Here is a 16917-nt window from a genome sequence, read left to right as displayed (position 1 = left end):
TCCAGTCTCAGTGGCTTGAAACAACAGTCATTATTATTTCCCATTTGTCTTGGGTCAGCTGATCTAGACCATGTTCACCTGAGTGGCTCTTGCCCTGTGTCTTTGGGTGTGAAGGTTGGCTGATCTAGGGCGGGCTCAGCTAGAGTGCGTCTGTTCCATGTGTCTCATCCCCTTACCAGGACCGGTGGGCTTACCCAAGCATGTTCTTCTCATGGAAATGTTGGGAGCACAGGGAGGCAAGCCAAAACACATGCCACTGCTGTCTTTTTCTCCTGGCCAAAGCTAGGCATATAGTCTCATCCTAAATCAAAGGGTGGGGAAATACGCCACCCATTTAGTGGGAGGAACTACGCAGTCACATGGCAGAAAGTAAGGATACACAGTAGGATAAGGAACTGAGGCCACTAGTGTAATCTCCTACACTGCCAAGTCCTTGTCATCTCTTGTCTGGACTCTTCACGAGTCTTCTAACTCCTTATTTTGCCTATAGCCAACTTTCCCCCAATTTGATCCCAACACCCCTTCATTAAACCTTCCTTTGCCCCTTATCAACTACTGAATTGAGCTGAGGCCCCATACAGCTTGATTCTAATCCATTTTTCCAGCTGCATCTGTTGCCATGTCTCAGAATTACCCATGGCCCCCTTCCAAATGTGCTTGTTTTTTGCACAGTTCTATACCTTCATAAACACTTCCGAATCGCCTCAGCATCTGAAGACATCATGAGCAAGAGGATGTGCTCTCTGCCTTTATCCTTCAAGACCCAGTTCATATGGTACCTCTTCCAGGAAGCCTTCTGTAGAGCCCTCCTTCCTTTGTCATGTGTAGTAAGTTGGAATTGCTTTATGCTCATATTTAACTCATACAAATTTGGGAATACATGCTCAGCCAGCAGGAAGGAAAGAGAGGGAAGACAATTGAAAGGATTCCACTTGCCATTCTACTCCATGATTGTGGAGAGCTGAAACTTGACTCTGCTCTTACCTTAGTCATCCTTAAGTTCCAGAAGCCTCTCAGGTTGCCAAAAGCCTCTTGTAGAGTGAAGGGCAGGGTTTGATGAGTAAGGGTTTAGTGTTTAAAGAAACAGACTATTCTCTTATACATGACCCTGCAGCAAAATGGTTATTTTATGTGGTGTTCAACTAAAGAAACGTCTGTCTGGCCATCTTGTCTTGTTACAAGTTAGTGCTTTATTGGAAATTTGGGAGACTTTCAGTGTTAATGATGTCTATAGATAACCTTTTCTTCACAGTGACTTTAGAATCTAGCCCCCACCCCAAGTTACTATTCCATTGTATTCCTTTTAGGCATATATCAGATTTAATTTTAATTCATCAGATTTAATTTAATTTTTAATTAAAATTAATTTTAATTATCAGATTTAAATTTAATTTTTGATGTTTGTGTTTCCCAACTTAATCACAAAGTTCTCATCTTATGGGCTTATGGGTCTTCAGAGGGCTGCTGCCTATGGTTGTGCATGTTGTGCACTGCACAATTCTCAGGGAGCATATCATGCCAGAATATGTGTAAATGTACTCCGATAGTGCTTGGGCATGGATAATTAGTGCCAGCTTCTTTGTGTCCCCAGTGCCTGGTACAAACTGATTGCTTAACAGATGTGCAAATGAATGCATGAATGAGAGAGAAGACCACAAGCTGGACTGTTTTCAAGTGAGACACTTAATAGAGTCGGGATGAAAATTCAGACAGGTTTTGATCCGATTAAATTAAAACCATGTTATTGCAGCTGCACATGGTGAAATGAACTTGTAAGCCCACTTGGAATGTCTACCTACCACAAAAAAATTTTCATCCTGTGACTTGATCAAGGTTATGATTCTGAAAAGCACACCACATTGGTAGAACACAATTGACTACATGATCACTCTATGCCTGATACCCCTAGTGGATACTGTGAGGCATGTGTGTTGTAAAGGCAGATCTAGATTCTGGGTGAATCTAGCCCCCTAAATCACAATTGGCCTAAAGATGTCTCAATTCCCTTAAATGAGACCTAAAACTTATATAAATGCAAATAGAACCATCTTTTAAAAGAACAAGCCTTTTATCAGGTATAGTTATATGATTTAGAAATATGCCAAGTCTGGCCAAAAAAACTGTCACCCCATGGGAAAGTGTTGCCAAGTTAAACAGTCAACTTCATGCTTGGAATTCAATACTTTCGGGTGTTTTGCCAGAGATCACAGGGTAACCAACCCATTCAAGATGTGTGGGCTTCTGGGTGGATGTGGCCCAGCAAGGGGCACAAAAGGTATCCTTTCATGGGCAATCATGGTCTCACCCTGCTTTCCTTCCGCCCTAACCTCCGCCCCAGGAAGCTCCAACAGCAAGCAAACACCGCGCTTGGCTCCAAGGGTCATCCTTCCCTGTGTTTCCAGCAGCAACATGACACTGTGCACAATAGGGGACACTGTGGGCAGGACTCATCACCAGCCAGGGCATGACGTGTCTATAGAGTAAGCCCTAGGGGTCAAGCACAGGTCTCTCTTGTCCTCCATCGTTTGCCTTGTGCCTCACTCCCTGTGAGGCAGGTAGGAAGGAGCCCGTGTGTGTGTTAACAAAATAAACAAATGAAATAAGCAAACCAGAGGAGTGCGTTTGTGTAGGGAACATGTATGGGGCAAGGCCTGCAGTTATTTCAGGAAATACTAAATGGTGTCCACAAGATGCTATGGCATCTTTTCTAATGGGCCTGTTGTTCCTTCCAAGTCACCAGACTTAACTTTCCATTTGTCTGATACATAAATATAAAGTCAAATGTTCCCTATACCGATCAACCTGATGAAATACAGGACCAACGTTCTCCTCACCCTGTCCAGCTTGGAAACTATTCACGTAGCAACAGCCCTTTCCTCTTTGGCTGCTAGGGTGCTGACATAGTAGTTTTTGTAGGTAAACTTGGGATCAGAACATCATAGGTTATGGAGTCAGTTCAGTTAGAATTTGACTTCTCTTCCTGCCAAGCCTGTACACGTCATCACTGGACACTTTAATGAAATAATCATAATTGTATTCATTCATCCATTCATTTTTTGCGTGCCCCCAGGTGAGCTTTCCGTTGAAGAGGCGCAGGACCCTTTCCTGGTCAGCATCCATATAATCGCAGACCCAGGGGAGTCCCAGCCCCTGCAGGAGGCCATCGACAAGGTCCTGGCATGGATCCACCCGGACCTCCCGCTGTTCCGGGTGTCCGAGAGGCGGGCATGCAGGCGGCGGCGGAAGCCCCCCAAGGGCGCTCAGCCGGCGCTGGCGGTGGTGCTGTTCCTGCAGGAGGAGTACGGCGAAGAGCAGATCCTGCAGCTGCACCGCACACTGCAGCAGCCGCCCTGGCGCCACCACCATACGGAGCGAGTGCACGGCCGGTTCCTGCCCTACCTGCCCTGCAGCCAGGACTTCTTCACGCTGGCCCCTGGGACGCCGCTGTGGGCCATCCGGCCAGTGCACTACGGCAAGGAAATCGTGCGCTTCACTGTCTACTGTCGCCACGACAACTACGCCGACAGCCTCAGGTTCTACGAGCTGATTCTCCGGAGGAGCCCTAGCCAGAAGAAAGCGGACTTCTGCATCTTCCCTATTTTCTCCAATCTGGATGTGGACATCCAGTTCTCCCTGAAAAGACTGCCCTGTGACCAGAGCCCGGTGCCCACTGACTCGTCCGTGCTGGAGTTCCGAGTGAGGGACATCGGCGAGCTCGTGCCCCTCCTGCCCAACCCTTGCAGCCCCATCAGCGAGGGGCGCTGGCAGACGGAGGACCACGATGGGAACAAGATCCTCCTACAGGTACTGGGGGGACATCTGTCTGTCTGTTTAGGGGACCCGAGAAACAGTTAGCTCTGCCTCAAACCCTATAGTACCAGTCACAGAGCAATGGTCAAGGAAGGAGAGATCAGTGACCCTCTGCCCAGCTCCTAGTCGAAGTCAAAGTGGCCATACTGGATCCCAACAAAAGAGGGGGCATGAAAGACTCTTCCCGTTGGTTCTTTTCATTTCACTGTCAGCAAACGTGTTCCCAATTCTTCCAGATTCCCCTTCTGTCCTCCCCTGTTGGGCATCCACTAAACACCCATGACTCCTGGGGATTTCAAATGAGCTTATTAGCTGCGGAGTTTGCCATTAAAGATTCCTGAATCTATGCCCATGTACTCAGAAGTTTTTACCACTGGATTCTTCCCTCCCACAAAGAAACTTCAGGAAAGCCCATCTATCTGGAAATTTAAAAATATATATTGATGTTCATAGAGGAGATAGCTGTTCTCTTCCTTCGGGTGCCTCCTCCATCTTCTACTATTGCACCTTCTACTGCTGGGCAGCAGGTTGTTGAAATCCTGTGATCACTTGGAAAAGGATGTCCCGTTAAACATTTTAAGGAGGAAGCGATGCCTTGGGAGCTTCTGGTTTCACTAAGCTTGGAAGGGATGAGCGAATTCATTTTAAGTAGGCTGCCCTAGTCCTTCCGCGGTGAACTCTTTAGCTTCATTACCAGCCCCCTTTCTCCTCTCATCCTTCCAGTGGTTGACTCATTAGAGATAATTAGTTATACTCAATTCAAAATTCAGCGTGTATATTACAGAACATCCTACATCTGGTCCTACCTGATAAATGCTTTCCAGACCCAGGCTTTCTTGATTTAACAAGCAAATTAGTTCCAGGAGTATAGGGCTTTATTTTTCTGAAAAGCCTCCACCTCTGACGTCTCAATTTTCACGCTTGGCTACCCGAAAAGGGAAAGTTGATAGTGAATTGGGGGACGTTGCCTTAAGAGGCAGGGATTGTGGTTACTTGAATCTCAGGTAAAGTTTCATCGTTTTTGTTGGTTTTGGCTTTAGGCACCAGAACTATAATCCACATATCATGAAATGAAGTCAGAATTTGGCACATGTCAGACAACTGGTTCAGACTACAGCCAGGCCTCATTTCTCATCAGAAAGGTCACCTTGAGATTCTTACTATTTATAGGAACTAGATAATTTTCAGTCTTCCTTTTGAACTATGCAGTTAAGGAACTAAGTAATGTTTTATTATTCAATATGCTAGCATCTACTCTATAATCCCTTTTGAAATGTGAGAAAAATTGTCTTCTGTGTGTGAAGAATGCCAAATCTTTATGCAAAATATAATGCAGTTGCACCGAGTAAAAGTTAATGAAATGCAAAGGATATTGTTTGTACTAAAAGACCAAAAAGAACGTGACTGTTTCTGAAGTGACTTCTTCCTTTTGGCAGTAATTAGAGAACTTTTTTCTCCTGATCCTTCTAATAAGATAAATAAGAGAATGCAGTATGAAAGCTTGGCCTGGACTCTACTCAAAGGAAGCATGGAAAGAATATTTCAAAGAAGATCCACACATTTAAATGGCTATAAAATCCATATAGGTGCAGGCTTTTGAAGTTAGAGCAGCAGAGTATGAAAGAATAGAAAAAAGATTTGTATCTTGTGACTCCGGAATGCAGGCCCTTGTTCAAATAGTAATATGTTGAGGAATTAAATTAATGTGGCCAGAAAGGACGCATAACCTCCTCCCCCAAGATTCTTGGTAATGTCAAGCAGGTTCCTGTTCATCTGCATCAGTGCAGATAGCTAGCATGAGATCCACACCTGCCCATCTCTGTCAGTTACTTTCCAAAGTAAAAATTTATATTTCAGTCTTCAGCAAAATTAAGGTAGTTACGTCTTGGCGGGAGGAACAGTTGAGAGTGAACCTTTCTATCCACATTCTCTTTAGCAATGTATCTTCCCTGAATGCCATTTTGAACTGTAATGTTTAAGATAAATTTTTTTGTTTAGTTGAATGGAGCTATGTATTGAAGAAAATCTCGATTGGGTAGTTTTTAGTTGCTTTCTTAAAATATAGTTTTTTGTTCAGAAAGATTGCATTTATTTCCTCATCCTACACCACTGACTTAACGTTCCATATTTCAGGGACTTCCTCCTCCCATTTTAATTCCTCCAGAGAAGAAAAGTTGAGATTTTTTTTTTTTTTTTCTGGGATCAACTCAGCCCCTTGTAAGAATTTGGAAATTTTTTTACTGAGATCAGATAAAATGCAAAGAAAGCTGTCCTCCTCCTGAAACGTATCTTCCCCTCATTCTTGGTATTGCCTGATTCATAGGGGAAGGGCAGGGAGGTAGATGGGGAGTTACTAGCATCAGGTATGGCTGAAGATTCCTCTGGAAAAAGCAGAGGGGGCATGAAAGAGTCTTCCCATTGGTTATTTTCACTTCACTGTCAGCAAACATGCTCCCAGTTCTTCCTGGTGCCCCCTGGAAGAATTTTGTAGAAATTTGCACTGATGCCTGATGATACTAAACTATGGCTTTGTGGAGTCAAGGACTGCTTTATGAATCTTTCCGGATCCCCCATAGAACTAAACTGACATTCCACTTTGAACATAGTAGGTTCTCCTTATATGTTTTTGTTTACTTTCCATTGAAGAATATTATTATGTATATACCAAAAAGTTTGCATTGTAAATATACAGCTCACAAATTTCACGTTTGTTAATTTTCACAAATTTAACATTTGTATAAGCAGCACAGATGAAAAAAAAGAACAGAGACAGAAACCAAAGAAAAGATTCTTCCTCCCCCACCCTGGGACTCCCTCCACTTAAATGAACATCTTAATTACTCTATATTACATGAAAGGGGGAGGGAGAAGAAATTTCTAGTCCAAAAAACTTGGGCATATGGCTATGTTATCCTTTTTATAATATTTGTAAGTGGATCTCACATTTAAAAAACTATGTTTAAGATGGCTGGCAAAGATATATACCATGAAAGATTAGTGATAACAATTATATACAAAGGGATTTCAAGTAGAAGGCAAATATTGATAGAAAAATTAGATAAACCAAGTGTGACATCCAAAATGCATGTCATTTCCTATATACTTTCTAGAGCTATACTGTTCAATGATAGCCACTACTACATAGTTAATGTCACCATTAAAATTAAAATTAAAATTTCATTCCTCATTGGCACTAGACACGTGGCTAGTGGCTACTGTACTGGATAGCACTGTTGCAAAATTTTCCTTATCGCAGAAAGTTCTATCCGCCAGCACTCTTCCAGAAATAAGCCCCAAAGTTGACTTTGAGTTCTTGTAGCAGCAAAAGCAAAATGAAAAATCATCAATGATATGATTCAGAGTTCACGAAGGAAAAAATCAACCATGCTTTAGATGCACAAGTAGTCCCAATTCAGAGTCCTGGAAGCAGAGATCCCCCAGCATCTCACATGCTCAGTGGTGTCAACAGCCTGTGCTCAGCCACACTTCTCGAATAACACAGCAGGGGACTCACAAGGCTTTCTTACCTGATGCCTGCAGTGAGGCCAGGTATGCCCAGCCAGATGTAGTTCAGAAAAGCTGCTGTACAGGGGGAGGCTGGGCAAACAGAGTAGCCCCCACTCACACCTCCTGGTGGCTTTGCTTAATCTCAGAGGGAAGAATGCACCTTCAGATACTCTCCCACCATTTGTTTCTCTCAGCCAGGCTTCCAGTAGCTAGTGTCAGTGAGTTTGCCTTTTTTATTCCCAGCCAGGTTCCTGGAGCCTGTTCTCTATGTGATGGGTAAAGGACAGGCTCATGCGTCCTGCAACTCGGCCATGCGGGGTTGTGCACTGTTCCTTTCTCCGGGAGCTCCAAGCAGCCTGGTAGGAACACAGGCCTGAATGGAAGGCCGCCTGCCTCTTTTGGAGGCCTGCTATGGGAGTGCTGTGAGCAGGGCCAGAGTTCTCCTTAAGAAGTGACTTGGGTTCCCCTAAAATACACAGACAGAAGCACAGTCCGAGGACCCAAAGCTCCATTCCACAATGAGATTGTGGCTGTACTTTTAGGCTGGAAAATGGTGAGAGCAGGTAGTTCCATGTCTTCAGAGTGACAAGATAATTTAACAATGGTCTCCAAGTCTATGGAAAAGTTCTTCTGTAAAAGATGCTCACCACTATCCCTTGGGTCCTTAGAAGGTAGAAAGAGAAAAGAGCTTCAACTAAAGGTTTTTAATAAGGCTTAAAAGGCAGGAAAACCTGACATAGAGAATTATTACCAGTTGAAATAAGTTGCCAGGCAGAGGCCTGGGACTGTCGTCACCAGAGAGCTTTTCAGATCTCATCCACACCAGCTGGTATTGCTTATCTTCTTCATGCAACAAGGAGATTGACTGGGCCATCATTCCTGGAATACTGGGGACACTGGTTTTGTGAGGACAGAGAGACAGATGCCACTGAGGATGTGATGAGGGACTGATGTGGGCTCTAGAGAATTATTTTTTAATTGTTAATTGTGGTAAAATACACATAAAATTTACCATTTTGGCCAGTTTAAGCATACAGTTCAGTGGCTTTATACATTCACATTCTTGCGCAACCATCACCACCATCCATCTCTATAACTTTTTCATCCTGCCAAACTGAAAGTCTGTACCCGCTGACCACTTCCCATCCCTCCTCCCCGAGGCTCTGGCAACCTCCATTCTGCTATCTGTTTCTGTGAGTTTGACTGCTGTAAGTACCTCATGTAAGTGGGATTGTATAGTATTTGTCTTTCTGTTATTGGCTTATTTCACTTGGCATAATGTCCTTAAGGTTCATCCATGTTGTAGAATGTGTCAGAACTCCCTTCCCTTTAAAGCTGAATAATATGCCACTGCAGGAATATGATAGATTTTGCATGTCCATTCAGGATGGACACCTGAGTTGCCTCCATCTTTTGGCTATTGTGAATAACACTGCTATGAATGTGGGTGTATAAATACCTCTTCAACACCCTGCTTTCAGTTCTTTTGTGTGTATACCCAGAAGTAGAATTGCTGGATTGTACGGTAATTGTGTGTAATTTTTTGAGGAAAGGAACCACGACACTGTTTTCCATAGCAGCTGTGTCATTTTACATTCCCAGCAAGACTGCACAAGGCAGAAACTTGTTTTTCAGGGAAGCAGAGAAGAGCCTGCTCTTTGTGAGGTGAAGCACATGGTTTTCTGCACTAGGAGGTGCAGAAAGTGACAGTGGATGGAAAAAGTGGAGCTGACCCTGAGATGGGCCTTGTTTTGTCTTCATCCTGCACACTCCAGATCTAGACCATTTGTGTGCATGTGCTTATGTGCGTCGTCATAAAAGATGCATCGCATCATGTCTCTTTCAAGATTCAGAGTTTCCAAGGGCTTCCCATGGCCCTTGCAATCCCTTTAGATCTTCACCAAGGCCTATGGCTTTCCAACAGCTGGTCGCCGCTTACCTCTCTGGCTTTATTTATCTCTCATTTCCCTTCCTTCTTGCTCACGCTCCTTCTTCTACATTGGCCTGTTTTCTGTTCCTCAGATGCAACAAACTCATTTCTGCCTCAGGACCTTTAAACCTGCCATTCTCTCTCCCTGGAATGATCTCCTCCATGATTTCCTTCCCGTTGTCCAAGTTTCAGAGGGGCCTTCTCTGCCTTCCTCACCTGGAGTAGTTCCCTTTCCCCAACCCTCAGCACTCTGTTTGGTTTTTCTTCTCACACACTTAATCACTTTTCTAAGTTACTCTCTTGGTTTTAACATAGTACCACAAACTGGGTGGTTTAAACAACATAAATGTATTGTTTCAGAGTTCTGGAGGCTAGAAGTCCAAAACCAAGGCATCAGCATGGTTGGTTCCTCCAAAGGCTATGAGAAAGAATCTGTTCCATGCCTCTCCCCAGCCTGCTGTTGCACTGGCCTTCTTGGCCTTCCTTGGTGTGTGGAAGCACCAGCTTGGCCTCTGTTTTCACGTTCACATGGCATTCCCTCTGTGTGTGTCATCTCCAAATTCTCCCTTTATGTAAGGACACCAGTTCTATTGGATTAGGAGCTCACCTTTCTCCAGCATAATATCATCCAAATTAAGCTCATTCCATCTCCAACAACTCATTATTTCCAAATAAGGTCATATTCTGAGGTTACTAGGAGATGGGACTTCAATATATGAATTTTGAGGGGACACAGTTCAACCCATAACAACTATCTTGTATATTTGTATCTTATCTGTCTCAGTTATTACATTATCAAAAAATGAATGAGTGTGAGTTGGGGATAGAGGAGTGAGGGCCATCTGGGATCTCTCATGGGTCCCCAAACCCTCTTTAGACTCTAATGTCTGGGTTATTGGGCAGCCCCTTACGCCAGGCTTCACCTTTCAGAGCAATGGAGATAGCAGACATGCAAACCAAGAAAGCTAGCAAAGCATTCCAGTGCTGTGGCTTCAAAACTCATCTAGGGCAGCACATGGCATAGGCTTCAGAATCTCAACTCCTGTACTCCTGTGGAGCAGCTAGGGGCATGTTCCACTGTGTTGGGAACCTTCGTTTCCAAATCTGAAAGCGCAGGATGGTAATTCTTCCCTAGCAGGGTCACTGAGACCTGCGGGAAGAATGCTTCTGGTGTGCCCTCGGTCAGCACCCATGACCCGGGAATGGCAGCTGTTACCACATAAAGAGTAGATGGGTTCGTGCGGCCAGGGTAGCAAGATGCTATGAGAGGCTACTCAGAAGAACCTATGCCTGAGCCGAGCTGGGGCAGATGTTGTTCCGGGGAGACTGGGGAGCCCCAGGGAGCAGAAGGCACAATGGCCTGGGCAGGACGGGGCCGGGGCAGCCGTCAGGGTTCCGAGCTACATATTCCCTGGGCCAGAGACGTCTGGTAAGAAACTAACTCAGGAACAGACAAACCATGCTCCAGTTCCAACGCCCAAACCAGCGGAGTCATCCCTGAGTCCTTTCTCAGGAGACCACTTGCTCTACTTCAGGACGCTTGCAGAACCCAGCCACTTCCTCCACTTCTGCTGCCACCACCTCTAAATGCCACTAGCATTTCCTCTTGTTTCTGCCCTGGGCTCCCACAGCACTTCTCCACTGGAAGGCCGAGGGATCCTTTTACAATGCAAATCAGATCATGTGACTCAGCCCCCTCCAGCGGCTGTGCATCCACAGAGTAAAGCCCAGTCCTTCCCAGGGCCTCCTGCCTTTGCCTCCCGCTGACTTCCTGCCTCTCCTTTCATCTCCCTGTGACCCTGTGTCACTTGGGGTCCTTCAGAACGCAGGTTACCTCCCATGCTTACCTCTCCTGCGCCCATCTCCTGATCCCCTCCCCAGATAAACACACACTGGCTGCTTCACCCCCGCAGGTCTCCCCTCCCTGGAGGCTCACTGAGATCTGTGGGAAGAATGGTCGGTCTTCCCGCTGTGAAACGCAGTTGCCCCTCTCTCATTCTCAGGCACAGGTGCCCCAGCCCGTCCCCCTCACCTCGCTGTGTTCCTCCCCGTAGCCCTGTCAGCTGCCAGTGCATGGCAACTGCCCACATCACAGGCTTGGTCACCTCCCCACCAGGGACAAGCAGCTTGAGGGCAGGGACTTGGTCTTGTTTGCCCACTGCTGTCACCCTAGCGCCTCTAACAGTGTCTGGCATGTGTTAGACACCCAGTGTTTGTGGAATGAATAAAAGAAGGAAAGGTGGTGGAGATGGCGACCTTGGACTGGTGGGGGTGTGTGCAGGAGGCTGAGGGAGCAGTGGAGAGCCTCAGCAGAGGGGGCGGTTCAGAGGCAGTTCCTGGGTGTGTGCAGAGTGAGGAGGACCCCGCAATAGGACACAGGAGGAAGCTGTGTAAGGAAGTGTCTGGGAGGAGGGCTCCTGGGGCCATGGTGTCTGCTGGCTGGCTGTGAGCAGGAACCTCCAGCCACTGAAAGCAGGGACAGAGAGTAAAGCAGGCTATGAGGTAGCCATCCTGGGCCCTGTCCCTGCCCCTCATGCCAAGCCTGAGGCCTGTGGGCCAGCTTCCCTTCCACACACAAAAAATGGTGGCTGTGCTGATGGAGTCCTCCATCCCCAGGCCAGCCATGTGGCTATGAGAGAGCCCCCCTTCTCCCAGGGGAGGGCTCAGCCAGTGTCCCTGGGAAGGCCAGAGACACACACTGCCATGGTCCCCCCTCCTGGCATGACACCTCTGCTTCTTGCTGCCAGAAGTGGTGACAGACTCTCCCCAACTGGTCTTGCCTGGGAATGAGCTCATGCAGGAAAGCCTTTACCCTAGAAATAATAATATGATAACTGATGTTAATTGCACGCTTAATAGGTTCCACACTTTGAGCTAAGTGTGATCTAATATCTTACTTAACCCTCAGCATTTCTACCAGCCTTATCTCCATTTTGCAGATGCACACACTGATACTTAGGTCAGGAAACTGCCTGCTTCCCAGTACTACAGATGGTAAGTGGTAGGACTGGAGTGGATGGAGGCACAGCTGACTCATGGACCCAGTAGAGACCTGGCATTTCCAGTGCTGGCATCATCTCCAACTTTAGAAGGCATAAAAGCCTGGAAGGCTTGTCAGACAGACTTTTGGACTCCACCTGCAGAAGGTCTGGTCCAGCAGATGTGGGCTGAGGCTGAAGTTCTGCCTCTCTGACCGGCTCCAGAAACTGGCCAGTAGCGCCCTCCTAGACATTTGCCAGGCACAGCGTACTCTAGGGCAGGATAGCCCAGCTGCTGCTTCAGGTTTGATTACCGCCACCTAAGACACGGCCACTTTTTGAAATATTTGTAGTTTTCATTAATAACAGGCTCAGTAAGACCATCAAGAATACAAGTCTCAAGAGGTGTCTGGAGAGTGAACAAACCTTCCTCAAACTGATTTTATCCCATTAGCACCTGATGTCTGATACACAGCAGCTACTCAGTAAGCATTAGCTTGCCTTATTACTCCCGCCTGGGCTCTGGTATTTTCTGGGCAGGGGTGCAGTGACCTGAGGGGCAGGAGATCCACATGTGGGGGCAGGAAGACATCTGCGAACAGCAGTCTATGGGGCACCGGGCTAGCGCAGAGGGTCCCCGGACCTGGGAAGTGATACTAATATGCCCACCATGGGCTTGCCCCTAGGCCGAGACTTTGAAGGAAATCGCTATTTCAGCCAACTGCATTGCCTGCACAGGGCCATTTTATCTGTGTCGGCTACCCAGAGTGCTTGGAAGTCACCCCAGAAAATCATTTCTCAGAGCACTGTCTGGGTTTGATATTCCTGCGGCAGGTATAAGTGACATCATTGCCTTTTCAGCCCTGAGAGGAAGAGTAATTTTCTTGTAGGAAAAAAGCAAACTATGATTACAGGCAGATCTTTGAGGTGGAGGAAGGAAATGAGGAGTCTGAAGCAATGTTTTCTACCCTCAGTTTGGAACAGCTTTCCCTTTTGGCCTTCCTTTCTCACTTAGCTTATTTAGTTTGATGTGTTCAGGGTTCCGTTTCCTAAGGGAGGTTTGATAGGAGATCTGGAGAAAGTGCTGCTGCTTCTTCATGTAGCAAGTGGTGCCCAGCAGGCAGGGCCCCTCTCCGGGGACACAAGACTGCAAGCCAACTGCTCTGTGCCTGTGAGTAAACCACACAAAAAATGGCCAGTCCAGCACTTCCAGGAGCTGCTCAGGTCAGCAAACTCTTTGAACAGCTCCTTTCAGCCAAGTACAGTACTGCAGGGGGACAAAGATGAACCAGAGGGTCCCTGTGCCCCAAGTTCACAGCTGGTTCCGATTGTTCTGTGGCATGGCTCATGAGAGCCATGGCACAGGGAAGTGGGGTGTGGCTTTGGAGGGACACCCTCCTGGGCCAGGAAAACAGGAAGGCATGGCCAATGCCTGCTGGGAGGCAGCAGTTAGAAGTCCAGGCTCTAGATCTCACAAAGCAGAGACCAAATCCTATCTGTCCTGTGACCTGCCAGCTTCGTCAGGTTGGCCTGTTCTTCAAACACCAGATCAAAAACCTACTTTAATCTCCACTGAATTTTCCCCCATGTTAGTAGTTATTTTTTTGTTAGCTTCTATTTATCCTTCTTTTGATGTTTTCATACTTTTAATTATAATTTTATTAGAAAGTAATAAAACCAAATTACCCAAAAAAAGTTTTGGAAGTTGCACAGTATTTTTAAAAATCACTCATGATAATACAACCACCATCACAGAGCATTTTGGTACATTTTCATCCACATCATTTTTGTCATGTGAGCTACATGTCAATATTTTTCTTTAAATTCTTTAATTTTTTTTTTCTTTTTCTTCCTCACTTATCCCCCAAAATGTAGGAGAAGAACCTTTTCCTAAATGGGTTTCAGACCTTTGGGTTAGTTGTCTCTTTTCTGCTGCCAACCTCTTTCCCATTCAAACGGAAGGTCAAACATTACGTTCACTTTAAGGAACTTTCCTCCTGGTTCTTGGCTTCATGCTGAGAGATTGAGCCCCTGGGCCCTGGGACTTTATGTGAAGGGAATCCCTGCTTTGCTACCAAAGAATCTAGGTTCTACTAGTTTGGATTTTTGTTATCTCAAAGAAGTCACTTTCTTCCCAAGGTGGTCTGGAAGCGGACATGTGTGAGAATCCAGTTACTATTTACCCAGGCAACTAGCTCAGCACCTGCCCACAGCAGGCTCTCAGTAAGCTTTAAAAAGTTAGTGTCACGTGACCAGCATCAACTGGCCTCAGACGTCTGCAAGCACCCATCCAAGCCACAGGGTCAGGCAGAGGGCTCCTGGGCCCACTGTAGCCCCTGCTGGGTCAGTGTAGTTGGAAGGCTGCGAGTCCTTGGTGGGGAGCCACAGCCTTTCCCACTAGGGGGCCTCTCACTCTGACATCTCCTGTGGTGTTCGGACCAAGGGTGGGAAGGAGACACGCTGGCCCCAAAGGGAGGTGGTAAGGAGTGAAGACCTCCAGGCCCAGCCCACAGGGGCTCCGTCCATCTGCTCCTGAAAAGCCCACGCTGGCCTGCCTGCCATAATGCCAGCCCTGCCCCAAGAGACTGGGTTACTCTTGGCCAGGCAGAGAGCCTGCTCTCTGTGCATTCCCCAGCATGGGATGGAAAAAGGGCCTGAATGGTCGTTGGTCCCTTTGCCAACCTTTCTGTTCCCCTGGACCTCACCACATCCCTGAAGATGCCTCTTCTCCCCTGATCCTCACCCTTCCAGGGACAAGAGCATTGCACAGCCCTGGCTGGAGAGTGATGGGATCAACAAGAGATGAGCCCCACATGCCTCTCAGGGGGACCCTCACTTGGCCGAGTGAAGCTACATGAGCTTCAGACTCAGGGCTTTGTAAGTAGGTGGGAAACCTGGCTGAAACAAGCACAGCACCCCGCCTAGGCACACAAAGCCCTCCAATCCCCTTTGAGAAGGAAGCCAGTCAATGGTGGCCCTTCAGTGTGCTTCTTGGGAATCTCCTATAATCCTGTTTAGTTTGAGTTTTTATTTCTTCAGTACTTCTTAGTGTCTGTATTTGGTATTTATAAATTATATACTGCCATCTTACAAAATGTCAGTAAATATACACATAGCAGGATAGTTGTCCTACGAGATTAGAAAGCAAATATAGCAAGCGCAGAGAAAGGAACTGAGGATTAAGTGCTCAGCTTCCTGGAAGCCAAATCAGAAAGAACAATGAAATTTTCATTAGTTGATTAAAATGAAAATCCAGATCTGAAAACAAACTTTTCTGGGTGCTGAATCTCATTAGGTCCTTTTAGGAGAATCATTCAAAATAACAGTAAATGGCCTTCCATTATGACTTTTTGAAGGCGCATAAATGTTTTTCAGGTGGCCAAGAACAAAGTCAAGGGTGACTGATGCCTTTAGTAGCTATACCCATTAGTACTCTAGGCCAGTGGTGCTGTCTTGCTCGCTCTGGAATGGTTTTAATGCCCACAATTGCTATTTGTCCAACTTTGGAAAAGGAAATAAATAAGAATTGGCTTTAAATAAAACCTTATAGTCACTGGATGAAAGCAGCCACTTGGGTTGACCCCCAAGGCACCCCCTCTCCCTGCCAGTTGTCCATGTTTCCATTATCCTATAGGATTCCTCAAAACCTGACCTTTCACCTTCTACATCCTCAGAAACTCAAGCCCTGCCTGTATGTCAGCCCCTCTGCATCAGTCCTTCCTCAGTGGCCTGTGCTTTGAGGTATCTCTTAACTGAAACTTAAGACAGCTTCAAAGTTGCATACACCTGCCAGATGTAGTGGCATATGCCTGTAGTCCCAGTAACTTGGGAGGCTGAGGCAGGAAGATCACTCGCACCCCAGCGTTCCAGGCTGCAGTGCTCTATGATCACGTCTGTGAATAGCCACTGTACTCCAGCCTGGACAACATAGCATGACCCTGTCTCTTAAAAACGAAAAACAAAAATTGCATACACTGTTTATCTTCCACAGCAGTGGCTTCCATTTATTTATTTGAAATTTTGGTTTATGCATTTTATGGATTCATAATAGCTGTACATATTTTCACAGTACTTGTGGCCATCTGATACACTCATATAACCAAATCAGAGTAACTGAGATGTCCATCACATTTATTAAGCGTATATTTGCACCTGTCATGGTTCAGACATTGTGTATGTATCATCTTCAAGCCTTGATACTAAGAATCATTTTTCCTGTTTTGTGCATTAGTAAAACAATGATCCGAAGACTGGTCTCTAAGCCAGGGTTTGCGTTTGTATCCTATCTCTTCCAAATGCTAGCTCTACAACCCTGGGCAAGTTACTTTTCTTCTCTGTGCCTCTATTTCTTTATCTGTAAAATGGGGGTATTATGAGTAAGCACCTCATAAGATGACTGTACCAGTCAGGGCTCACTCAGAGGCTTACGAGTGATCTAGCCTAAGGATGGCACACAGTCAGGGGAGCTGGTGGAGAAGGAGACTCCTGGTGTTGGGGCTCAGATCTTCCCAGGTTGGCTTGGCCACCAGATGGGAAAGAAGTCTGGGGGGAAGTCAGGGAGATCTGGGATGTGCTGGAACCCACATCTGTCTCTCACCACCTCAAATTCTGTGACATGGTGACCTGAGGAGCAGCTGGTACCCTTTGCCATGGTCCTAAAACACACCTGCCCAGGGCCAGGTGAAGCTGAAA

General features: G+C 46.3%; 1 protein-coding gene across 1 annotated transcript in view; it reads left to right on the top strand.

Moving 5' to 3' along the window:
• FAM124A (family with sequence similarity 124 member A) overlaps positions 1 to 16917 on the top strand; it is a 62630-nt gene that overhangs the window by 26445 nt on the left and 19268 nt on the right. Inside the window, exon 3 of the mRNA XM_033177658.1 lies at positions 3071 to 3804. Coding sequence (XP_033033549.1) covers positions 3071 to 3804 — 734 coding nt within the window. The remainder of the gene's footprint in view (positions 1 to 3070; positions 3805 to 16917) is intronic.

This window comes from Trachypithecus francoisi, unplaced genomic scaffold (assembly GCF_009764315.1).
Source record: "Trachypithecus francoisi isolate TF-2019V2 unplaced genomic scaffold, Tfra_2.0 Lachesis_group18, whole genome shotgun sequence".
Taxonomy (NCBI): domain Eukaryota; kingdom Metazoa; phylum Chordata; class Mammalia; order Primates; family Cercopithecidae; genus Trachypithecus; species Trachypithecus francoisi.
Note: the sequence above shows the minus strand (reverse complement) of the source record. Positions and strands in the feature narration are given on the sequence as shown.